Source organism: Mixophyes fleayi, chromosome 1 (genome assembly GCF_038048845.1).
Source record: "Mixophyes fleayi isolate aMixFle1 chromosome 1, aMixFle1.hap1, whole genome shotgun sequence".
Classification (NCBI taxonomy): Eukaryota; Metazoa; Chordata; class Amphibia; order Anura; family Limnodynastidae; genus Mixophyes; species Mixophyes fleayi.
The window spans coordinates 345358738-345384846 of NC_134402.1; the positions used below are offsets into that span (position 1 = coordinate 345358738).

The window sequence follows — 26109 nt, forward strand, 5'->3', positions numbered from 1 at the left end:
GCCATTGTTTACAATGACCCCATGTCCACTCGCAATTGCGTTCGGATATATCGCAGTAGTTATTAATTTTTCTGGACGCTGCCTACTACATTCTTGCAATCACTAAGTGAACACATTGGTGAAGAATAGGCGACTTTGAATGACCAACTAAACACAAAAAAAATGCTATAAACACGTGACCTGTCTTACATGTGGTTTGACTTGCTTTTCTACCCAGAGGGTAAGAGGCCTAAAGTTCTGTATCAATTTGTATTCCCTTTACTACACCTGGTTAGGGGTTACCAATGAAATTAACCTTACCTCTCACTTAATCTAAAATACAACAATAAATGTTATTTCTATGTGACAAAGTACTCATTGATATTTCTGACAGTGCTTTAGTACCATAACTATTTGCACTTTATCAAGTTCACATATCTATGTAAATTGGGTATGTAAATTAGCTTAAAATATGCAAATATGCAAGAGAACCGCTACCCAATAAAAATTTACCTCAAGAACAATAGCTGGACAAATACAAAATCCTTTATAAGTTCAGCATAGCATTAATAATATAAAGGATCACATAATGTCATTCTTTGGGATTACTTTCTGCAGACGTCCATATTTTTAAGTTGTTTGATTGTGATTAGTTTATACTCTAGATAGGGTAAATACCAGGGGGTAAATGTATCAATATGCGGGTTCTTCAATACCCGCGTGTTCAGCCTCTTCCGCGATTAAATTTCAAGCGGCGCTGCATTGTAAAGGGTTAACTTCCCTTTACAATGCAGCGCCGCTTGAAATTTAATCGCGGAAGAGGCTGAACACGCGGGTGTTGAAGAACCCGCATATTGATACATTTACCCCCAGGTCTCGCTGGCGATATCTTCCCTATCCAAAGCATGGGAAAGGTTATTTAACTGCAATCCTTCTTCTGTTGTCTCCAATTCACTTTTTGTATTACTCCTTTTGGGCTTTCAGTTTCACTGCACATCCGCTATCCATCTAGCCCAGCAAGAGGTAAGTTAACCCTTTCTTCTCTGGGCTTAATTGCTCAGCTGTCTTGGCAAGATTTTATGGATAGACTGCAGTGATAAGGCTAGGTAGACACTGGAGGTTTTTCAGCCAATCAGCCAACATACGACCGTTCGGTCAGATATCATGTTAGTATGTATACTTAGACGATGAACGACAATCGTTCCAAAGTGCCGATTGTTGTTTCATTTGGTTGGTCGTACTGTTTGATAATCCCGTTCCAATCACCTTCCGATCACGTAGAGTGTATGAATTCACAACCTGAATCCACAACCAACTGCCGATAGTTCCTCCAACTGCGACTCCTTTTGGGGCATGTGTATGTACATTTATGATGTCGTATCAGTGTGTAGAAAGCAAAAATCTTTTAAAACTACAATATGGCTGTTAAAAGTCGCTGGCCGGATAGTTGGTCTTCCAAAAATCGTTTAAAACGTGTCTAGTGTGTACGCATGAATCGCCAGACATATCGGACCTTCCGTCCTAGGTGCAATCGTCGTAGAGAACACATCGGTTGGAAAATTCTCCAGTGTGTACCTAGCCTAAGTGATATTGCGGCAATAGAAAGCCAGACTCCTTGCCGAATTTTAGTAAATAGACCACATAGTCTTACAACCGGTGTTCCTTTTGTTTGTAAAATTACGAGGGCGAGAACACCTTCTTGACTGATGGTGGTTTTTATCGAATACATTGGCCTTCAAATTACTTTTTCTAAATATACATTTGTAATATCACAAAGTAAACTGTATTTTGCAGTATTTTAAGTCCTGCTTTGGATTCAGAGCGCACATATGTAGATGTTTAGTGATGTGTAGTGAATCACATTGTATAAATAACATGTAGCGATGTCTGATCCGCAGCCCAGCTGAAGGACGGAACAGGACCAGAATGACAACGAGAGCTTCCAGCTTCCAGGATATAAGAATTCTCATGAATTCTGGGAGCGTGCCAACTATTTATTTTGCAATTAGTTACCCAACTGCCAGGAGTTATGCAAAATAACCCCACTGGCAGATGTGACTATTCTCCAAGGCACAGCCAGGGTACTGTAGCTGCCTCACTTAGATCCTGTGCGTATGGAGTGGGAATAACAGCAAGTCTGAGTGGATAACAGTAAATGCCAGCAGCAAGATCTCTTAATAGTTTCATTAACGGATGCTGTGCAACCATACATGATATCGATATATAAAAGCTTACTTAAAACTTTATTCAAATTTTTCATTTTTAACATTAGTGGAAGTTGTCGGACTGATGGCTGAAATAAAATAACATGGACCAACGCTTCCTGTAGCTAAAATATAATGAAATTGTTGGGATGCTTACAGAACTAACCATGCAATAACTTACAAACAAAGCATTTCCCATCACCCTGTTTAATCACTAGACGAGGAGCTCAAATATACATTACATTAAAAATGAAGACATTTGCTTTCATGAAGCTTGTGACTATAAGCTTCCACAAGACGGCCACTGTCAGGTTTGTACTTGTATGTAATGTCTGTTCATCTTTAGGCAATTGTATAGCGCTACATTAAAAGTTGGTACTATAATAATAAACACTGGTTAATAATATCAATAATATTTCACTTTGTAAAAGGATCTCAATTTTGCAGCATACCCAAACCCTTCTGTGATTTGACTTTCATAATACACAGAAGGAGAGTAACCTAAAAATATTTCCATTTATTTGATTTAAAAACAGCACCTTTCAATAAAAATGCAGGTTTTGTTTTGACATGAGATCTGGTCACATACAGGATACAAAGGCCTGCTTGTTTTTAGCTCTTATGTAAACACAAAAGAGAAAAAGAAAGGAATTTTCTACCATATAAGACAATATAAACAACCTACATCTCTGTTAGAAAATGAAATAAGAGCTTGTTAGCTAAGAATAGGCTAATGATATGTTAGAAAATTATTTTATTAAACTACCATTAAAACAAGGAAGAAACAGGCAATATCCTCTGAGAAATGATGCAAGAGTATTGTAGACTTAGTTTTTATTAAATAGAACAGGTTCCTGAACTGTCTGCCTGTTTATTAATTTAAAACAATGTTTACAAAATGTAAAACCCCAAACAACATTGACCCTATTTGGTTATTTGTGCCTTTATGGCAACTGACTCTGTCCTACGAAACCCCAGGTGCATGCAAATTTATCTCTTTAATGACACAAGTGGGTCCCACTCATCATGACCTGCTCGACCAATTGGATTGGTTTTTATTTTTTTAATAGGGCCACAAAGCAATATGTTAAATTCTAACTTTAGTATCTAACTGTGCTGGATGGAAAATATGGTTGATTGTTGACTCTTAAGTACAAGTGTGTTAACAACTGACTAATAACAAGCAGGAAGGAAAAAGGCCCATTGTGTTTTTGCAAACCGGCTACAGATCTGATTCAATGACTGCATTTGGCAGAGTGGTTAGCCACGGAACTGATCTATGGCACAGTGGCTAGCATTGCTACCCCATAAAGCTGGGTCCAGGCTCTCTATTCTGATCATGGCACCATCTGTGTGAAGTTTGTGTGTTCTTCCTGTTTTGTGCGAGTTTCCTCCCACAGTCCAAAAACATATTAGTAGGTTGTTTAGTGTCTTATGCAAGTAACCTAAAGTGTTTGTCTCTGTGGTAGAGAATCTGGACTGCTCCACTCGCCAGGGACTGATGTGAATGATTGAAATATTGTAAAGCGTTGCTTAATTTATTGGTTCTATATAAAGCATAATAACAACACCGCGTGGATAATAATAACACTCCATAAGAACTAAATGTTGATTACCATATACATGGGGGATCCACACAAAGTTGCTGCCATCATGTTGTTCTGCAGGTATCTTGCAAACCCAAAGTCAGCTGTGAATAAGAACAGGCAGTTAAAAAGTGTAGCTACAAACTGAAGCTGTTGCTGCCTGGTTTTTAGGGCATGTACCAATTGGCATTAAATTCATTTTACTATTAAATATTTAGTTTTACAAAAATATATTGCATGATCTTTGGGCAACCAATGCAAGTATTTTTATTATTTTCTTATAATAAACACTATAGAATGTCTAACACAGCTTGACGATCTTCAGAAAGGCCAAGTAAAAGCATTCAGACACAAACATGTATGCATAGGAATACTTTAACTAACCAAGACCTGGAGAAAAGAAATGTCTACCTTAATCAGTGAGAATGGCTGCACAGCCTGTATACATTTTGGACCTCATTTAGAGTCGGACACAAAGTCCATGTAAGGAGTGTAGAAGTGGGAGTGTGCCGCATCTCGGTAGGGTATTACGAGTTGCAAGCAAACCACAGTTGTGTCCCACTCGTAGCATCCTACGAGCTGAAAGCAGTTCCTGCAGCTAGCTAACGCTTGCGCCACCTAATTCCTGCCGCACTGCTTTAGCCCTGTTTTGACGTGTGTTGCGTCTGCGCCTCACTGCGACTAGGATGCATTTACATGGTCTCGTAGTGAGTCGCAAGCTGTCACAAGTGTTAATTGCGTCCAAGATGCAGGCGGATTTGGAGCTTTCTGCACACGCGTGGTAGCGTTTTTTGGTTAGATGCGCCTAAATCTGACTTTGCGTCTGACTCTAAATGAGGTCCTATATGGGCAGAACTTTATACATACTCCTTAAGCATCAGCAAGTGATCTATCAATGTATGTATTGCATTTTGCATTTAAATAACAGTCATGCTGTGTTTTTAAGCTACTAGATGGATTTGGCTTTGCCTGAAGAAAAAGCTGCCCCACGGGGCAAGATGCAGATAATACTCGCCAGAGCACATCAGAAAGGTCAAATGCATAGAAATTCTATACACAACTAAAGACTACAAGTCCGGCTTGATTTGTGGTTCGAATGCCAAGTCTGAAGCAAGCAGTGGCCTCTAAGGAAATGGATATATTTGCAGATGCTTGTAGCACTGCCTACAGCAATCCCTCAGCTCCTAACAATGGCACATACAGTGACCAACAAGAATTGTGACTACAGTACAGGGACTATAAATAACTAGATAAAATACTTGCATACAAGGCGCCAGGAAAAGGGAGTTGAAACAAAGCCAGGATAACTGGAAGGAGGCACCTACAAACTCGACATATATTGTATATTGCTTCTATTTATAATGTAACATGCAGAACTTAGAAGGTTAACAGACACTAAGAGGAAAGTTATGAGATGAAGAGAACTGTGTAAATTACATTGTATTTCAAATATATATCATGTCTCAAACACATTATTGAGGTTGTGCCCTATAATGAATGGGGAGACACAATACTAAAATGACTCAATGCAATATATATGCTGCGTCATTTAATGTCTTGCTTAGTCTTTTCACACAGGCAAAGGATAATTCCACTGAAAATGGAACATTCAGTTTTGGGTGGAAATACTATAAGTCAAACTTGGTTCCAAACAATATATGTGGGTGGAATTACTCTTAGTCACAGCTGTCGATGACTTACCTATCTTAATACGGATATTGTTGGGATTAGACCTGCGGCCTCCTGTACATGATAAGAGGATGTTTTGGGGCTTCAGATCACGGTGAATGATGCCTTTACTGTGCAACATCTTCATAGCTCCTGCAATCTGCTGAAGAAATAGTCGGATGGTGTCCTCACTTAGGGTCCGCATTGCTGAGGGCAGAACAATGCTCAGGAGGTGAACTTGTGGTAAATATATTCACTGACATATTTAACAAAAATTTCTAATGAAATTATATGGTTACAGCAAAGTCAAGCACAAGTTATGTTTATATTGGTAAAGTTATGTTACTTTTTTTTTTAGGTAATAGCTAAAAATGTAACATATAGGGCCTGAGTCATTAAGGAGAGTAAGACACAGAAAAGGAGTACATTTTCTCTGGGACAAACCATATTACAATTCAAGAGGTATTAATTAGTTTAATATTTTGAATGTAAGGAAAATACTGGCTGCTTTTTTATGTGGCACACAAATACTTGATTACTTAATTTTACACTGAAATCTGAGTTTGATCTAGAACATTCCCTACCCAAACTATAAATCTGTCCCCACATTTTACATTTACCTCCCCCTCCAATGCAACATGGTTTTTCCCAGGTGCAAAGTTACTCCTTTTTTTTGCTTTGCTCTCCTTAATGACTCAGTCCCATAGTTGCCTACTCTCCTGAATGTCTGGAAGTTCTCCCGCATTCCCAGGAGAGCAGGGCATCCTCCAAAATACTGTCACTTCCTTAATGACTTCAGCAGGAGGCGGGCCTTAGTGACGCGATTTACAGAGAATCGTGTCATCCTGGCCCCGCCCCTGCAGCAATAGGCTGAAAATTTTGCAGACGGGGCATGGCCTAATGACAAGATTCCGATGGCCACGCCCCCAGAGCACATCACTAAGATCTCCCCTCCTGGAGGGGGGGGGATCTCAAAAGTAGGCAAATATGATTAAACAGTTTAACCCCACTTTAGTAAAAGTCTAAAAGAAGAGCAGCAACTGATCTGCACTTTATATAGGGTAGTTAGGCCTTAATACACTAAGGTTGGCTATATTCTAATATTCTTGTATAATATAAGTATAATAGGAAAAGATACTCAGGAGCAGATGTTACTATATTTGTTACATTGAGTGTGATAGATATGTTCGACGGTTACATGCTCAATATTTATACTGTCGACACCATAATATAGACAGGGTTGGAAAGTTGAGAATAATGACATTGACAGTATTGTTAGGTCGACAATTTGAATGTAGACAGTTTTATTAGGTCAACAACTGATATGTAGACTATATTATTAGGTTGACACTAATATTCCTAACCCCTAACAATACTCTTAACCATATGAATTGTTTACCTAATAATACTGCAGACATTTTAATTCTCGACCTAATGTTGTTGACTTTGTGCATGTCGACCAAATGAATGTCTAGCCGATGACCGCATAGTGCTAGCTTACGGATTTGCGCTGATGTTGAGTAGGATGTTATGTTAGTAGTATAGACTTGAGCCCTACGTTGAGCTAACGTGTGTGGCAGGCTGTTGCTTTTAATGTCTGTTCTGCTGTACACCTCTAACAGGAGGTTTAGGGAGACATGTACTTTATATTTCTGTAAGCGGAGCAAACAAAGCCATCTTTTTTCAACTCTGTAATGATACACGGTGTTCAACTGTCACACAATGCAAACCAGGATAGACATTTACAGAACACAAACCAACCTGAGATAAAACAGCAGCTTTTTTTCTTTCTAAAATATACAATGACATCAAACAAGCGCTCTGTTTAAGCCAGCAGCTCTGTTGCATTGCCAGTTTTACATGCCTGACAGTAGCTTGAAAAAAGCTCAACATCTTGCCAATACACTGATCTACAGGCTGGAGATTGTTAAACCCTTATGAAAATACAGTCTGTGTTGAAACAGCGCTTCAGACCAACACAGGAAATAGGAGGATAGACTCCCAGCAAGCGTGGGAAAGTGCAGGGAGACTAGAATGAGGTTTGGTGTAAATACCAAATATCAATTCACCAATAATTAACATTTAATCTATGAACTATCATAGATATGCCAGGAGTTTATTAATGTATATATATATATATATATATATATATATATATATATATATATATATATACACACATACACACACATAAATATATATATATATATATATATATATATATACACACACACACACACATATATATTATATATATATATATATATATATATATATATATATATATATATATATATATATATATATATATATACATATATACATACATATACACATACATACATACACATATGTACCTACACATAAATACATACACACACACACACACACACACACACACACACACATTATATATCATACTTGCCAACTCTCCCGGAATGTCCGGGAGACTCCCGCATTTTGCGAGAGTCTCCCGGACTCCCGGGCGAGTGTGGCAATCTCCCGAATTCTGCCCACTTCACTAGGAAGTGCCCACTTCCTAGTGAAGTGGGCAGAATTAGATCCCAAACGCCGCGATTCCCGATGAATCGCGGCGTTTAGCCCCGCCCCCCGCTGTCAAATGACGCGATTTGCGTCATGACGTCACAGGGGGCGGGGCCGAAATGACGCGATTTTGGCCGCCCCGCCCCCTCACGCCCCCCTCCACTGGCTGGCTCCCGGAAGAGAGCTGAAGAAAGTAGGTAAGTATGTTATATATATATATATATATATACACACACATACACACACATACACACTACACATTGGCTCTGTTATTCTTCATATAATCCACCCTTCAGGCCAATCAATTACTGCAGTAGCCTGATGTGTAATATAGAACATTATCACTGGATAACATTGCCTGGTTTAAAAACTCATAATAATTCATAATAACTACAGGATATATTTATATCAGGGAAGTTAGTTTACTGCCTGGATTTTACAAAAACAAATCTATTAAGACACAATTGCACAATAATAAGTGTGTGAGTTCAGACCTCAGGATATTTAATCCTGGTAATTTATGCATTTAGAAGGATAGGTCCAATTGTAAAGCGCTACGGAACCTGCTGGCGCTATATAAATAAATGGTGATGATGATAATAGGTCCACAGGGGATTTATAGGCCAAGTACTCCTCTTTGGCTCTCTGCGGTACTCAGTAATAAGCAGTTTATTCTCTCCCAGGACATTGCTTTGCCAGCAGTGCTGGGAAGTAACTATATCCCTTTGTTTATTTCTGTGGACTGACGCTGTGACCAAATGACTCTCCCAGTAATGGGGCTGTTTGTTTAGACTTCTTTTTTTCCTCTCATCTTCCTGGCACGAGGTTTGTTACACAGGGTCAGCACATGCTGCTTGAGCAGGTCACTCCTAGGCTGACCGTGGTGTAATATCCTAATATACTAGAAAGTACTCATCAACATGTTGCCTGTCTACTAGGAATAGTGATATAAGCCAGCTGAGTCTCACCAAGCCCATATCTCTGAACTGACAATACAATATAGTCCCAGAGATACTACATAGTTTAATGGTTTACAGGGGCGCACGCAAGGGGGGGGGGGGGGGGGGTTCTGGTTCTCCAGAAACCCCTCCCCTCCGCGAAGAACAGTGTCCTTACATAGCGGCACTGTACTATACAGCAGCCGTAACGCTGTCAAAGAAGTGTCCGCGGAAACTTTGTTGACAGCGCCGCGGCTGCTGTTCAGTGCAGTGTCGCTGAAATGGAGCAGCTCTCTCTATATGTTATATGTTAAATCCTGCGTGCGCCCCTGGTTTACTCCTGTCTATCAATTGTTAATAATGCTTCTTTTGTGAATAAATTACGGACATACATTTCTAAAATCAACTACACAGTAAAAATCAATTGGACACTGTCACTCAAAACCAGAGTATCGCTGCAGCACACCAGTCACACAGGAGTGCTTACTTGGCCTGGCTACATAGATGGTGGCTCAATTCAAAGGGGGAGATTAAATGGGCCGCAATGTGTCACAGGACATCTCTGTGATGTCCAGCTGCGCACACTGACCGTCATTACATTAAGGAATCTCCACTCATTTTTCCTCGTACCTCTATGGGGTGCGAGGAATAATGAGCAAAGATTCCAGCCTGAACATCAGCTCGATGATGTCAAAGAGACACTTTGTGCTGACTTGACTCTCCTCCAAAGACTGGATCTGTGTCCAAGATGATCTTTGATTTTTTACCAGGGTAAGGATTAAATTAAAGAGAAACAATTAAGGAGCTATCACAGATTTAAAGTGACAATGAAGTCATGCAACAGTGCACAGAACACAACATATCTGTGATACAGTGTACACAAGTGTTTGGCTCACTGGCCTTCATGATCATGCTGTATGTGGTTGGATGAAACTCACCTGGAAACGTACAGATAATTACTATTATACTATACATCCCTGTAAGGCTCCTAAAGCTTAAATATAATTATTTACACAACTAACAATAAAAAATATTTATCTGGATAACCACACAACTGTACAACAGTCTGGCTATGACCTGTACCATGTGGCGTGGATTTCCACTGCGTAGCCCTCAGTCTGTGATTTAATTAAAACACATATTACGATATCTGGGATTGTTTCATAAGGAAGAGTGACAAACACAATTTCCCCCTGATTTGTGCTGTCTAACCACACATAGTTTTACATCATTAAATGCTATAACGTGTTCTATTTCAGTTCAACGTTATACACAATCAAAGCATGAGATGCAAACAAGACAACCTTCACAAGTCATTTTAAAACATCTATAACACACAGACAAAACTGGAGTGAAACCTTTCTTGTGCATAAAGAAAAATGTCAATTATTCCACCCACTAAATACCAAAGTGTTTCATTACCAGTTATAATCCTGTAGTAGGAGTGTTATTTATTTTATGATCTTTTATTATTTCTACACAACATGCTGGAGCAAGTCTGTAATAAATAACTGGCTCATGCTTCCACTTTAATTATTGGTGTTTTTTATGTAGCAGTCTCTTAACATTTCACTTCTTTTCTGTAACTGTTATTTGTCCTCATGTTCTCTTGGAAAGATTCCGTTATTAAATTAAAAAACGTAAAAGACTTTTATACTTACTGTGGAGATAATCTGCCAGGTCGCCGCCATTGCAATACTAAAGAGCAGAACAAAAGACAATAAACAGTCAGAAAGGCTGCAAGCAATACATGCTGATAAGTACTTAATAATGCAATTTCTCACATTCAGCAGTAACATGTAATGGCAAGGACTAGACAATCAAACTATGGATTTGGCAAAAAAAAGACACACTTAAGATTATTTATTTATGTGCTCAGACTTTCAAATATACATTATACTAAACAAACATCTGTAAACCATGCAAAGCCCTAAAATATAAAGTAAAAACAAAGTTGTAGAGCGGAACTCAGCATGACTTAGGAGCTTGAGCTGTCATTGGTGGCACTATTTACGGCACGTACCTCTCTTGGGTGAGAAGGTACAAATGTATTTTTCACTTTTAGTTGACTCCAGCATATTTTTTATGATAAATAAAAATGTTGCATGCTTGCACTACCAGCAAGTCCATTTTACTATATATACATATTTTAGTGACCAATAAGAGCTTATATCTAAGCGGAAGTACTAAAATAGGGAGAGGTGGGATGGGAAAAGGGACAGGAGAAAAACTGTACTGAATAGAAGTACAGTATACATGTAGTACTGTTGGTTTGAACCCGCTGTCTCATGGTCTGTCCAACAATCAACATAATTTTTCTCATGTTATGTTTGAAACAGCAACTCACCTCCATGACCAGATAGACTGAATTGGCCAATTCCTGGAAAGAAGGAGAAGAAGAAGAAATAAATAAATGCAATATAAGAGGAGACTGTTGTAACATTCTTGCACAAATAATGCAAACAACGAAGAAGACTGCACAGGCCTTTGCATATGACTTTGGTGCATCCACACAATGCTAACTGTTACAGTTTCAGCATTACACAAAAGGTTCCTTGTGGAGTCTCTTCAGTGCAAATCAGATGCAAAACTAGACTTGTACATTTACACATATCACTCGCTCCTCATATAAAACAGGCTGCAGAATACTTATTTATTTCATTAGAATTGTAAAATTAAAAGAAACGTCTTTGCTCCTCTCCCTACATAGTAATTTTAAATGGAGTAAGTAATTTTGTGAAACCCATTCTTTAATAATGATTGAGTGTGAAATAAGGCCTAGAGCAGGCTTATACATACAGTGGCTCTTAAGGTTGCTGCAGGCTCTGCCAGCCACAAAGAGACCATATGAGCTGCATTTCTTTTATGACACCTGACAATGTACTGAAAGGACTGTGGATTCTGAGAAATGTTTGTTCCATTTATTGCAGAGTGTGACTGGCCAGGACAAAATCCATGTACATTCTACTACCTGGTTAATAACATACTGGGAAGCCTAGGGGATAACCACAAGGAATGAATAAATAACAAGGAAAGTGTAGCAACCTGCAAATAAATCTACATAGCCAGGTCTAATCTTACTGTTAAGTGCTTTGTTAAGACTTAGGCTGAGTACACACTACAGGAAAATTCAAATGATGCAATCTTTTTAGCAATTTTACCAGCGACTAAAGAAAAAAAGAAACGTCCTGATCAGCATGCAGATTCACTGTGTACACACTATTAATGTTTTACACTATTTACAGTCAGATCTGTGCTCTTCACCTGTCATACCCATCAGATGAAAAAATCCTGACTTGGCACACTCATAGAGATCTATGACAACACTGTAGTGTGTACCCATCCTTAGGCTGGGTACACACTACAGGCTTTTCACACGATTATCGTGCCAGTCACATTAGCCCGATACTGCATTAGTGTGTACACTGAAACGATGAACGATGGTCATTCCAAAGCTCATTGTATGATTTCATTTGATTTTTAAACCGGACCAAAAATCTCCTTTAACAATGGAACAATGTGCTTCAAATTCTGTAGTGTGTATGTGTCAGGATCTCCATAGACTTTACAGAGTCATGATCTTTTCAGCAGACGGTTATGACAGTTGAAGAGCACAGATCTGAGGGTAAATCTTGTAAAATACCTATAGTGTGTACAAATGAATCGGCATGCTGATCAGGACTTTTTTTTTTCAGCCATTGGTAAAATTGTTACTGATATGGCATTGGGAGAAATTTTCTGTACCCAGCCTTAAGGATCTCAAATATTCAATTTAAAAGACCAATGTATAGATTGCCTTGTACAAAATACTTACTACACTGCTCACAAAACATATACATGAAAGTTTCAGGAACTTATTAAAAATCAATATTTTGTGGCTGTGACTATTTAGGAGAGGGTATATTTGTGCACCCCAGACATCCTTTCTAGAAAGGTTGGGAAGAAGTACATTCATAGTACATACTCATCAATTATTATTCATAAAACTACAGCTTATCGGAAAAGTTCTGTATTTAAAAACAAACAAACAAAAAACTGATACACAGCTCTCTGTGTGGTGGTGTTTCCATTATTATTATTTACTCAATCTTTTTCAGTACATAGATTTACCCTGTCAAAGTACTAAGCAGTATTGTGTGTGGCTTTTACATGACAATTCAAACTTCGATTTTTCTTTCTATGTGAATGGAGGGCAAATTCTGAAAACCTTCTAAACAGAGTCATAGCTCTGCTTCTAAATGTATTACTGTGAACACCAGCATACATGTCAAAAAAATAAGAAATAAACAAGAAAGAGAGAAGTGGAACAACAGGAGGAGTCAGACCTCACTGCTCCTTCTATTGTATTTCTGAATACACAAAGAAGGATGGCTATGAGAACAACAACACAGCAAGTCTAAGCACAGAAGAAATGCAGTCATGTCTATAAGCTTTCATCAACTATAACAAATTAAGACTTTTGCTGACACAGCTGTATGAGTTATGCCTACTTGTAATCACTTGCTACTAATGAAAAATTATTAAAATTAAGTGTCATAAAGCATTAATTTTCTTGATTTCAGACCGCACGCTTTGAAAAGGGGAAATGTTCTCATTGTTCTCCCCAGCACCTATTTTCTGGGTTCTCCACCTGGCTGCTTTTACTTGTCACCCGAGTCCGATGGAGTCCTATTATAATAAGTCAAACCATTGTTTATCCTATTATAATAAGCACTGTGGGACATGAAAAAACAGGCAGTATTTAACTTATGTGCAAAACAGAACACTTATTTGCACCCCTTCCATTGTAACATGGTTTTGTCCAGGAGACTGAAATGAGAATCCTCTTCATTTAAGAACCTTAATGAATCAGGCCCTGTGTAAGCACTGCAGCCAGCAGTGTGTTAGACCACAGACCTCCAGTCTGACCTGTCCAGGCAGACAGTCCAGACAAGCAGAGGTTCAGCTGCCAGGCATGAAAAATTTACTTCACTAATTGTTTTTTTTTTTAAAGTGTGTCCAGTCTAACCAGCAAGTGGACAATAACTGCAAAAGTCTTAATAAATAAGCATTGGCAATAACCTCCTTCATTAATAATATTGTGATCTGTTACCTTGTCCCCATCAGGCTACTTCTTAATGCCACCCGGCTGGCAATATTTTCCGGGAGAACACTTGTTCTTATTATAATTAGTATTATAATAAGTATTAACTATTAACTTTGTATCTCTTTTAAACATATAGAAACGTTATTTTAGGACTTATAATATGTTGTGGCACAATATCATGCAGTTATCTCATAGCAATGGTCCTCTCGGCAACCAGACTTCAATAGCTGTAGCCCCCTTTAACTATTTACCAGTGATAGAAAACCTGTTGTTTTCATCTAAATGACTGAACAGTCAGTTCCTTGACAACGGATGAGGTCATTAAGCGCACAGTGACTGCCGTGCAGTGTAAGAACGGCTGTGGACTCTGTTGCACACCTCAATTTGAGCAAGTTTGCCTCCATTTCCTGTGGGTGTGCAAGACGGCCGCAGGATTTGTAGAGGAGCAGATGTTTACAAAGGCAGAGGGCTGAGTGAGTGCTTTGCCAAGTATGTGGAACTATATTTGCAGAGCTGTGCAGAAACAATGAAATTATTGAAATGAGATAAAGGGTAGTTCCTGGCTGTGTGGAGGGCGCACGGCGATTTCTACCATGCAAAACTACTTGGATTTTGAACCTGCTCAGAGATGGTGATCTTTGGTCTTGCATTATACTTTTAATTGGAACCACTTTGCCCCTCCATGCTGCACTTAGACAGAGAAGCACCTTTCTAGATGCACTAAAAAATGTAACAAACAGTTTTAAAATTACACAAAATTGCCACATATAATAAAGACAGTCCTGTTGCTTTCAAGATTAATTTAAGTAAAAAATTAGACTAAACTCAGCAGTGTTTTAGAGAATAAAAAAGCAGTAACACTAATTGTAGTAAAAGAGGTGGCACTAGTAGTAGACACAAGTAATAGAGGGTTTGACTCTCGACACTTATGAACGTCGCACCTCTGGAGACTTTTCCACCACTCTACGCACAATTAGGTGCAGTAGAAGCTTGCAGAGAGGTGGTGTTCACCCTGAAATGTGCTGGGTAGACCATCCAGGTGTACCGCTGCAACACTAAGGTGTTTTGTGGTCTCAGGGGCGAACGGAGGATTGTCGGGGGGGGGGGGGGGGGGTTTCCCCCCCCCGACCCCAAAAAAAGCAACACCCCCCGCGAGAGCTGCTGCGCATGCGCTCCGTTTCTTCAGCGCTGTCCTATACAGCAGCCGCGGCGCTAAGAAGCGTCCGCGGCGGTGCTGTATACACTACAGCACCGCCGCGGACGATTCTTTGACAGCGCCGCGGCTGCTGTATAGGACAGTGCAGCTATAGCGGCCACTTAGTTAGCGCAGGGGGGGGGGTTTCTGGAGACTCAGAAACCCCCCCTGCGTGCGCCACTGACTCTTCCTATCATATAAGATATGTAATAAATTCATTCTTATGCACCTTTCATACAAAGGAGGGTTTTAATAATATCAAAATCAGCACTATTGGAAATTTAGTGATAACAGACATTATTATTATTAACATTATCTGTGTGGAGTTTGTATGTTCTACCCGTGTTTGTGTGGGTTTCCTCCGGGTGTTCCGGTTTCCTCCCACACTCCAAAAAAATACTGGTAGGTTAATTGGCTGCTAACAAATTGACCCTAGTCTGTGTGTCTGTGTGTGTGTGTGTGTATGTATGTTAGGGAATTTACACTGTAAACCCCAATGGGGCAGGGACTGATATAAGTGAGTTCTCTGTACAGCGTTGCGGAATTAGTGGCGCTATATAAATAAATGGTGATGATGATGATGATTTATATAGCACCAGCATATGTTATAGTGCTTTTCAATTAATTCAAATACCATTGTGCTGTAATAAAACCAGAGGATTTAGAAACGTATAGGAAAGAATAGCTGAATGTATACATTTATATTATCAGATGTACAGAAAATGCCCCGAGCAGATAAGACTAGGGACTTTTCCTGCTTATAATTAACAGGAGGCTCTCACGTACAACACACACATTCATACAGGCTCTCTGCTATTCTGCCTGGTAACAGCGGAGAGAACCTCCCACTCTCCCCAGCTGCTATACAGCCAGCTGCCTTCTGCTGATAAGGGGCCACTGCAGGCCATCTGCTTATGTAAGGGACATGTAGGCCAGCTCTTCTTCCATTTACATACAGACAAAAGGAGATTTTAGGACACGTCTGCTCGGTCATATTTCTCCCTCTCATTTCTATATCAATGCACTGGGAACAGACAGACACAAGTGTCTGACAATACTAACTTGGCTGGACTTAAAAGAAAAATCTGCTGTTTGACATTATCTGATATGTAACAATAATGTTGGGTTCATTTAATGCAGAAAAAAAGTATGGTATATTTATAAGTTACATTTCTGTGGTACCTTGAGCTCTATATCTGTCAAGGAATATTTATATTATAATAGATCACCCCACTGTATTGGTTCTCTGTAATATAATTGAAAGACAATGGTTACTCCTATCCTGAAAGTACATACAGCCATATACTACACAAAATAAAATTAACTTTAGGAGGCATATTTACTAAACTGTGGGTTGCAGACTCTTGCTGTCATTTTGTAGAATGTGCTGTATAAATGATAACTAGAGTCTGATTGGTTGCAGTGGTAATCACTCATCCGACATCGAACAGCCCTACAAAGAAAATCCGAATTTCTGAAAAACCGATTGGAAAATAAACAGACTTACCATCTATCTATCTATAGAAATTTAAAGCGGCAATGTCGGATTAAGTGTTTAAACACTTAACCTTAGAGGTCCCCACATTGTCGCTTTAAACTTCTATTGACAGCTGTTGGGATGACGTCAAGCTGCAGTGCTGAACACTTGTCCAATCAGAATAACTTGCTGTCAACATGGTGATCCAATCGGAGATCTCCAGCATCGGGTTCAAGGTAAGTCTGTTTATTTTCCAATCGGTTTGGCAGAAATTCGGATTTTATTTGTAGGGCTTGTTGACGTCAGATTTTTCCTCATCGGTCAAGCGTACCCAACCCGATTGGTTGTTATAGGCAACATCTCCACATTTTCAAACCTGCAGTTTAGTAAATATATCCCTAGGAGTCTCTAACATAAAACAATAAGTCATCATAGTAGTTCAATATTAGGCTACTGTCTGTAAAAGAGCTATAGACTATCTCCCTACAGTATCTGTATCACCTTTAGGCTGCCCATACCTGCAGTTCTGGCTAATGACACTCAAATTGCCAGACACCATTATCTGCAGACTGGATTGATGTAAAGGCCTAAAAATGGTCTAAAAAATGTTTTTTGTTTTTTTTAAATAATGTCTATATATTTTCAATGTCTAAACACCTCTTTTATATGTCCTCTGACTAATTTCACAGCTCAATATATTTAATTATGGTGTTTGTTTTTTATTGCAATAAAAAAACAAATAAATGAATCTATAGCACAGTGAAGGGAATTGAAGGGCCAGGAAAAAGAGTGAGGTGGAAGAAAAGACAGGACAGGTGTTAATGAGCATTTATTACAATTAACTAAGCTCCTTAAGTCCTTATGCCTGGAAATGACCAACAATTACATGATGAATTTGAAAGACAGACATGTTACATAATAAGTGTATGCATGCAGTAAATGTGAAAACACAACTATGAAAGATGATAGAGACAGACTGAGAAGCATGTACAGCACCTGCAGCTGTTATTGTTCACTATGGTAACGTCTGTGTATGGCCTATTACATTACAACATAGAAAAGGACTAATAACGATGATTCAGAAAATAAATAGGTGCATTTTATATAATTTTGTCACCAAAAAATGTAAACTCAAAGCCTGTGGCTAGTGAAATTCCTTCCCAATAGAACACAATGGGTTAAAACAAAACTTCTGGGTCATTCAAAGTAATGGATAAGAGACAACTGCAAAATGAAGTCAACTGTGTAAGGATCACACATGTGAAGTCAGTAAATTATACATAATAGATCATCTTCATCCTGGTTATAAGATATTTACCACAATGCATTTAGCTTCCTCTCAGTAACAAGAACACAGCCAATGACTTTACAGAGCTTAGTACAGACAGGAGACTGATGATAATATGGTCCTATCAGCACCACCTGTAACCTCACATCACCCACATCCTAAGCAGGACATCTGCTACCCTTCACCTGCTCCAGAGGACTCAGACACTGAAGAGCTAATTAACTGAAGCTGCTCCATCAGATAATAAGAGTGTGTGAATAGGGGCGATCACTGGAACCTATGTGCAGCGTTACAACCAGATCCCTCTTACTGAGACCTACAATCTGTTTCCCTACAAATGTCACATGACATATAAATGTGTGGTATCACTAAGGGGGTAGCTGTCTACCACCATCCACCATATGCAGTATTGTGGAAGAAACAATCACTCATGTGACTCAATAGCTATTCTGTATCCACACAGTAGGCTGCTGAATGGGTCTCAGATGTGAGCTTTTTATATGTCAAGGAACCACTGAAAATAAATATGCTGGTTTAGTGGCAAAGTACTTTGTCCCTTTATTTTTATGGAACTATTCATATACAAATATTTATAGTAGTTTTTGTTAGGGATGAGACTGGAACCATTTGTGTTGTGACCTTGTGCATCAGAATAACTAGGTAGACCACTGGCTCCAATTGTCCGTGTGTCTTAAATGTAATGTAAACTTGTTCAAGAACCTATAGAAATGTAAAGCTATTGAATAACAAAAAAAAGAAGGGGACATAGTGAAATGTGTAGAATTGTCAGTGATACCTTGTGCACAATAACACATTTGTTGGATGTACCTGTCCTGGGGAGCTTAGAGAGTACTCTGCATAAATGGTTATATATCACTTCCCTGAATAACATATCTGAAATAATTGTGCTATACTGTATACTTAATGACTAAATACTAAACTGAAAAACATATCTGAAATACCAGTGGGGGGGGGGTGTTTTGGGAATCAGAGGGTAATAAGTGAAGTGGTTGAAGGCGTTGATTCTAATGCAAAGACCTAAGATGAGCAATCAGAGAACTGGAGGACTAAAAGTGGCAAGGCTGAAAAAAGATGGATAGAAAAGGCTCCAACAGGTTGCCGGATGTCCATTTTGTTTAATGACCCATTTATCACCTACAAATTGTCCATAATAAAGTAGAAAAGAATAAGTGCACACAACATATGAGATTAGTGAACTGTTTCAACAACGTCATGAATATGAATTAAAGAGTGAGAGAATGAAATCAAATTCTAGTTCTAAACAGACGAGACGACAAATGGAGTATGGATGTATTTTATGTATGAATGTTGATCAAAAGAAGCCAGTGGTGATGCCTGTTGGTTCAATTCACCAATATTGTCCCAACGTGCTGGACTCTGCATAATAAGCCATCAATAGCTCAATATTGCAAGCAGTGATAACGCTAATTGCCTGCTTTAACAACATAGAAATATATTGTACATTATTTGTTTCCATTATGCATAATTAATAGATTTAATGTGCATACTTAAAATAGACTAGTCTTCTTTATAACAAATACAAGAAAGCAATGAACCAGTAATTCTCCAAGTACATCAAAGTACTACAATGAATCCAGTACTAACAATAGAGAGTTATTTACTAAAATCTCAGTATAAATAAATTACAAAATCAATGAAAAAAAGAATACACAGAGTAACATTTATATTAACTTACTACAAATTAAAAGAACAAGTAAAACCATTATTTGAATAGCAATCGTTGTGTGTTATGGAGCTGAAAAAAATCATGATATAACTGGAGTGTTTACTTAATTAAACATGTCTACCATACTCTCTATCAGTCCTTTGCTGCAGGCTGCCTTGTGTAATGGGAGGGGCTTCTCTCCTAAACAGGCAGCATTTGATTGACAGCTTTACAAACATGCATTGTGTTGACTGGTTGATTCATGATAGGGGCAGGGCCTGTGATGTCATAGTGACAAATTCCTACAGAATTTGTGTTTGCAGCTGTATGAGATCCTCACAGGACTTTGTCCTAAATATGTGGGTGGAGCTTCAGCTGCCAGTAATAGAGTGGGGGGGGGGGGGCAAAACATTTTAACAGAGTTGAAATTAAATGTCAGGGTAGCACTCAAAAATGTATTTTACCTCCACAGTTTAGGTATGAAAAACTAAATTTTGGGGGTATTTATGCAAAAAAAGTAACTATTCCTGATTATTATTGTTACCTATTTATTACCTTAAAAATATTATAATGGCAAACATAAACTGCCTTCTTCCAGAATGAAAAGGTTGCACTTTAATTGTAAATATGCTACATCTAGCATGTTTACAGTTGCTTACTGGTGCTGTTTTTTATTTTAAGTGAACCACATATAATGTGAAATCTCATCAGTATATTAATTCACTGTTCATTTGAGGGAGACTATAGTTTATTGTATTGCTTTAAAATACCCAAAAATTACTGTAACCTCTTTCCTGTTTATTTTCTCCTGTACTCAAAACTCTGAACTTGCTGGTATACCGAAACAACATGTTTGGCAGATATCCTATAAGGTGTTGTATGCACAATGTGGCACCATATAGATACATGCTTATTACTCAAACAAATGTGAGTTTAGCATGTAGTTGTGACTAAAGACAGGCAAAAGCAGACAGCATTATCTGCCAACGGGACCGACGTGAAGGCCTGAAAATGTTGATGACTTTTTTAAAAATAATGTCTCTATATATTTTAAATGTCTAGTACTCAGCACCTCATCCTTACACCCCCTGACTAATTCCACAGCACAATAAAAAAATTTATGGTGTTTGTTCTACAACAAATAAATTAATCTATAGCAGAGTGAAGGGAATTGAAGGGCCAGGAAAAAGAGTGAAATGGAAGAAAAGACAGGACAGGTGTTAACGAGCATTTATTACAATTAACTAAGCTCCTTAAATCTTTATGCCTGGTAATAACTACACAATTACATGATGAATTTGAAAGACAGACATGTTACATAATAAGTGTATGCATGCAGTAAATGTGAAAACACAACTATGAAAGATGATAGACAGACTGAGAAGCATGTACAGCACCTGCAGCTGTTATTGTTCACTATGGTAACGTCTGTGTATGGCCTATTACATTACAACATAGAAAAGGTCTAATAACGGTGATTCAAAAATAAGATAGTTGCATTTTATCTCATTTTGTCACCAAAAATATAAATTCAAAGCCTGTGGCTAGTGAATCCCCTTCACAATAGAACACAAAGGGGCATATTCAATTAGCTATTTGATTCGCGGTAACGCGCGTTGCCGCGAAAAGTGCGCGTTCTTGCGGGTATTACGGTACCGCATTAACGCGGATTTTCGTTCGCAACCCTATGGGCTGCGAACGAAAATCCACGTTATTGAATCCCCTTCACAATAGAACACAAAGGGGCATATTCAATTAGCTATTTGATTCGCGGTAACGCGCGTTGCCGCGAAAAGTGCGCGTTCTTGCGGGTATTACGGTACCGCATTAACGCGGATTTTCGTTCGCAACCCTATGGGCTGCGAACGAAAATCCACGTTATTGCGGTACCGTGTATTACGCTCCGCGGCTGTTCCGGCGCATTACCGCGAATCCAAAAGCTAATTGAATATGCCCCAAAGGGTTAAAACAAAACTTCTGGCCAGTCAAAGTAAAGAATAAGAGAGACAACTGCAAAATGAAGTCAACTGTGTAAGGATCACACATGTGAAGTCAGTAAATTATACATAATAGATCATCTTCATCCTGGTTATAAGATATTTACCACAATGCATTTAGCTTCCTCTCAGTAACAAGAACACAGCCAATGACTTTACAGAGCTGAGTACAGACAGGAGACTGATGATAATATGGTCCTATCAGCACCACCTGTAACCTCACATCACCCACATCCTAAGCAGACATCTGCTACCCTTCACCTGCTCCAGAGGACTCAGACACTGAAGAGCTAATTAACTGAAGCTGCTCCATCAGACAATAAGAGTGTGTGAATAGGGGCGACCACTGGAACCTATGTGCAGCGTTACAACCAGATCCCTCTTACTGTGACTTACAATCTCTTTCACTACAAATGTCACATGACATATCAATGTGTGGTATCACTAAGGGGGTAGCTGTCTACCACCATCCACCATATGCAGTATTGTAGAAGAAACAATCACTCATGTGACTCAATAGCTATTCTGTATCCACACAGTAGGCTGCTGAATGGGTCTCAGATGTGAGCTTTTTATATTTCAAGGAACCACTCAAAATAAATATGCTGGTTTAGTGGCAAAGTACTTTGTCCCTTTATTTTTATGGAACTATTCATATACAAATATTTATAGTAGTTTTTGTTAGGGATGAGACCGGCACCATGTGTTGTGTTGTGTTGTTGTGTGGTGACCTTGTGCAGCAGAATAACTAGGTACGCCACTGCCTCCAATTGTCCATGTTTCTTAAATGTAATTTAGACTTGTTCCAAAACCTATAGAAATGTAAAGCTATTTAATAATATAAAAAGGAGGTCACAAAGTCAAGTGTGTAGAATTTTCAGTGATACCTTGTGCACAATAACACATTTGTTGGATGTACCTGTCCTGGGGAGCTTAGAGAGTACTCTGGATAAATGGTTATGTATCACTTCCCTGAATAACATATCTGAAATAATTGTGCTATATACTTAACGAGGAAATACTTAACTGAAAAACCTATCTGAAATACCTGTACTACATACTTATTATTACATACTACACTGAATAACCTATCTGAAATACCAGCGTTTCTACTTAACCACTGTAAATATGTCAATCATGTTCACTGTACAGAAGGCTGCCATGTTAGAGAGGTGCTGCTCAGTCATAAATCAGGACAAGCAGAGTGTGACAGGTTTGCCTTCCAGAAATCCTCAATGTGGACTTGTGGATTCAAACAAGGGCACAGCAGGTAATTTCAGAGCAGCTTCATTTTTAAAATTTCAGTCAGTATAAATTTGGATTACAGGTGGAGTAAAATAGAATTAGAATAGTGTCAAAATGAAGCACCAGTCTCTTGGCGCGCAAACTGTGCTGTCCACCTCTGATCGAATCGCACGCTTGAAGTGGAATATGTGGGATTAGTCCATAGCGGTCTGCTGCTTCCTGCTCATTTAATGAGACATAGATTTGTCCCATTCTCTCTTCTGTAGTATAGTACTAGAACTATGTGGACATATCTTTACCTGTTTATCTTTTAACAGAGCTGCAGTGGAATACTAAACAATACTAAACAATGTATTTTACCTTCAAGCTTTATGGGGGAGATTCAATTAGCCACAAACTGGCTGCGCAAAATACTTCACCATGCAGATTTGACAGAAATCTATGCTCATTTTCCTTACACTTCGAACTAAGCGGAAATTTCTACCGTAATGTGCACAGCGTGATGTCCATACGCCACATCGCTGGCAATTAAATCTCCCCTTATGTGTACAAAAATGTTTAGCTTTAATGGCCATTTAGAGACCTAACATTTCTATAGCCAGCAGGAAACAGAGAAGTAACATTTCATATAGTATTTTCCTTTTATAAAGAGAAAAAAAAGACACTACACACAGTTTTGTGACTAAAATGCAGGTAATATGGGTTGAAAAACTCAATATAGCAAAGCAGAGAATGACAGTAATACCCCTTTAAAGTAGCAGGAACACGATTTGCCATGCCCTAGTCAATCAATCTGTACAGGCCACTCATTGATCAAGGTGACTGTAATCCAATCATTCTCATCTATTAAGGTCCAGGCTTCTATGCACTGTCCCTCCTTTCCATGTCATTTAAAGTGATCTGAGACGAAAAAACTCCTCACCTTGCTGCAGAGTGACAAACATGTCTGTTTTCAGGAAGGAACTGGGCTGACTGCACGTGGGACATATTTAGCGAATGATAAACACCTATTATTTAAGATATATCGTTTAAGCGATTAGTAAAAACACAGCTTCGCCCCTTTGTATGATTGTCAAGCAATAGGCTGACAATTTCAAACCACAAATAGAGGAGTTTGTTTGTCAAAGCTGCTGGCAAGGTAGAGCCCGTGCTAATTCTGCAAAGCTAAGTCTAAATAGGATCAAGGCTACTTAAGCATTTGTTGTGTCTGCTCTGATGTTTGATGTGAACATAGCTGACCTAAATCCTCCTGCTTGTCCTCAGGCAACCTTGTTTTTTGGAAACAAAATCGGGTCTCTATCTTGTCAATGAACTGCAGCAAGGTAGAGCTAGGACACAGGTACAATGAATGTGCCTAGAAGTTATTATCATTAAGTTAACATATGCAAAGTACATAGGCCAATCAACATATGAGCAACACATGAAGATTGTCATGCTTTCATACAGCCACATGTTCTTGCTGAAAACAGAACATGACATATTGCTCATACATTCTTTGCTGACAGATATTCAAAACAATGAAATTAAAATGTAGGGACAACAAAGTAGTCTTGGAATACACACAATATATCATATATATCAATATAAGTCCTGCTTACAAAATAGAACTGTCAACCTACAAAGCATCTGGAACGAAATGAGTTTCATGAAGTTGTGATGTATACAAAAACCTGAAAGTCATCTAATTTAAAGACACGTAACACCAGTTCCAAAGGCTGTTACTATTATTATTATTTATTTTTATAGTGCCCACATATTCTGCAGTGCTGTACAGTAAGAACGTTTTATTTTGGTATATCAGTCCCTTCCCCAATGAAATTGAAGCACCTAGCATAAGTGCACACAGATGTGGGGGGAATCATGCAAACTTCAAGCAGATAGCAGCCTGCACAGACTAGGATCTAACACCCAAGGACACCAGAAAAGTAGTGATAACTACATGTGTAAGTTTTAACAGCTGGTCCTTGAATGTATTTAACTGGCCTTGACAAATGACTATTGCGGAAGGCTAATAGGGAGCAATATTTGGTTAATTTGTAAACTAGGTCTTAAAATGTACTTTGGGCTCTTAGCTCGTAAGATAATAGCTATAAACGTCAATAGATTTGTCAGATTGTATCTTCGATTGTAGATTATTTTATTATTCCACACATTTGTTAAAAATCTTTGGTAAATTCCAGCTTAAAAACAAATCCGCCATATGTCACTAATAACTTATTAACTAATTCAGCAATATCTTTTGGTCATGGACCTTTGAGCAGAGAGACTGTACACTCTGATTGGTGAACAATTCACTAATGGGTGTGGCTTAGTTTGTTCACCTGCAGGACATTAGGGTCAGGTGTATGTAGCAGCTGTTGCAGGAAGCAATGTAATATAGCAGTTGCTATTTATTCCTTTGTTACTAACATGCAATATGTCAGCGAGTCTAGTGAGATTAGCAAGGCAGAAATGTCCATTGTTTGAGATAGCCGACACCATGAATGCTGCCATCTATGAAATAAAACAATAGTTGACCCTGCAGACTGGCTGCCTCAATTGACGGTGGTCACTGTCTACACACCTCTATATACACTATAGGCTTCCAGGATTTTCCTCATATAACAAAAGCCAATGGTGTTATCGCATTGGGCACAAATCTTTTACACGCTCTTTTGCCCCCACTGTATAGCATAGGAAGGAGTCAGTACATACGTTACATTATAATATTTCAGTGATTTCCAAATCCAGTCCTCGGGGAGCCCTAACAATGCAGGTTTTCCAGGTCAGAGGTGAAATATTAAGTAGCACGTGTGGATCTTTAAAAATGTGTCAGTCGGTAATTATATTCTTAGCATGAGGCTCCATACACACATGGGCACTGAATTAAAATGTTTGGTGCTTATATTACAAGGGAACCACTAAGAAAAACAATCCCACAATGTTATGAGCAAGTACAAAACACATGGCCGTTTTTATGATAGTGTTCTTGTGTGAACCTTCTTTGCTGTATATTTTGTGGCTTGTTAACTTCCCCAAAGAATTTTATGGGAATGGAAGATGACTGCATATGATATGTCCCAAGCACATCTATGTGGCTTTATTTTAACATTCTCATACCTCTACCAAGAATTTTGACCCTGAAAGCTTTCATGTAATAATAAAAATAGCTTGATCTGTTATTAAAAAAAACTAAAGAAAAAACACAGGTTTATAAACCACTTAGGGGTATATTT

General features: G+C 38.6%; 1 protein-coding gene across 2 annotated transcripts in view; it reads right to left on the reverse strand.

Moving 5' to 3' along the window:
* Positions 1-26109, reverse strand: part of ULK1 (unc-51 like autophagy activating kinase 1) — a 68602-nt gene that overhangs the window by 33058 nt on the left and 9435 nt on the right. For both annotated transcript variants that reach the window (XM_075217184.1, XM_075217177.1), the window contains exons 4-7: positions 11267-11299; positions 10581-10617; positions 5471-5644; positions 3800-3873 (exon numbers count right to left, since the gene is read on the reverse strand). In XM_075217184.1, coding sequence (XP_075073285.1) covers positions 3800-3873; positions 5471-5644; positions 10581-10617; positions 11267-11299 — 318 coding nt within the window. The remainder of the gene's footprint in view (positions 1-3799; positions 3874-5470; positions 5645-10580; positions 10618-11266; positions 11300-26109) is intronic.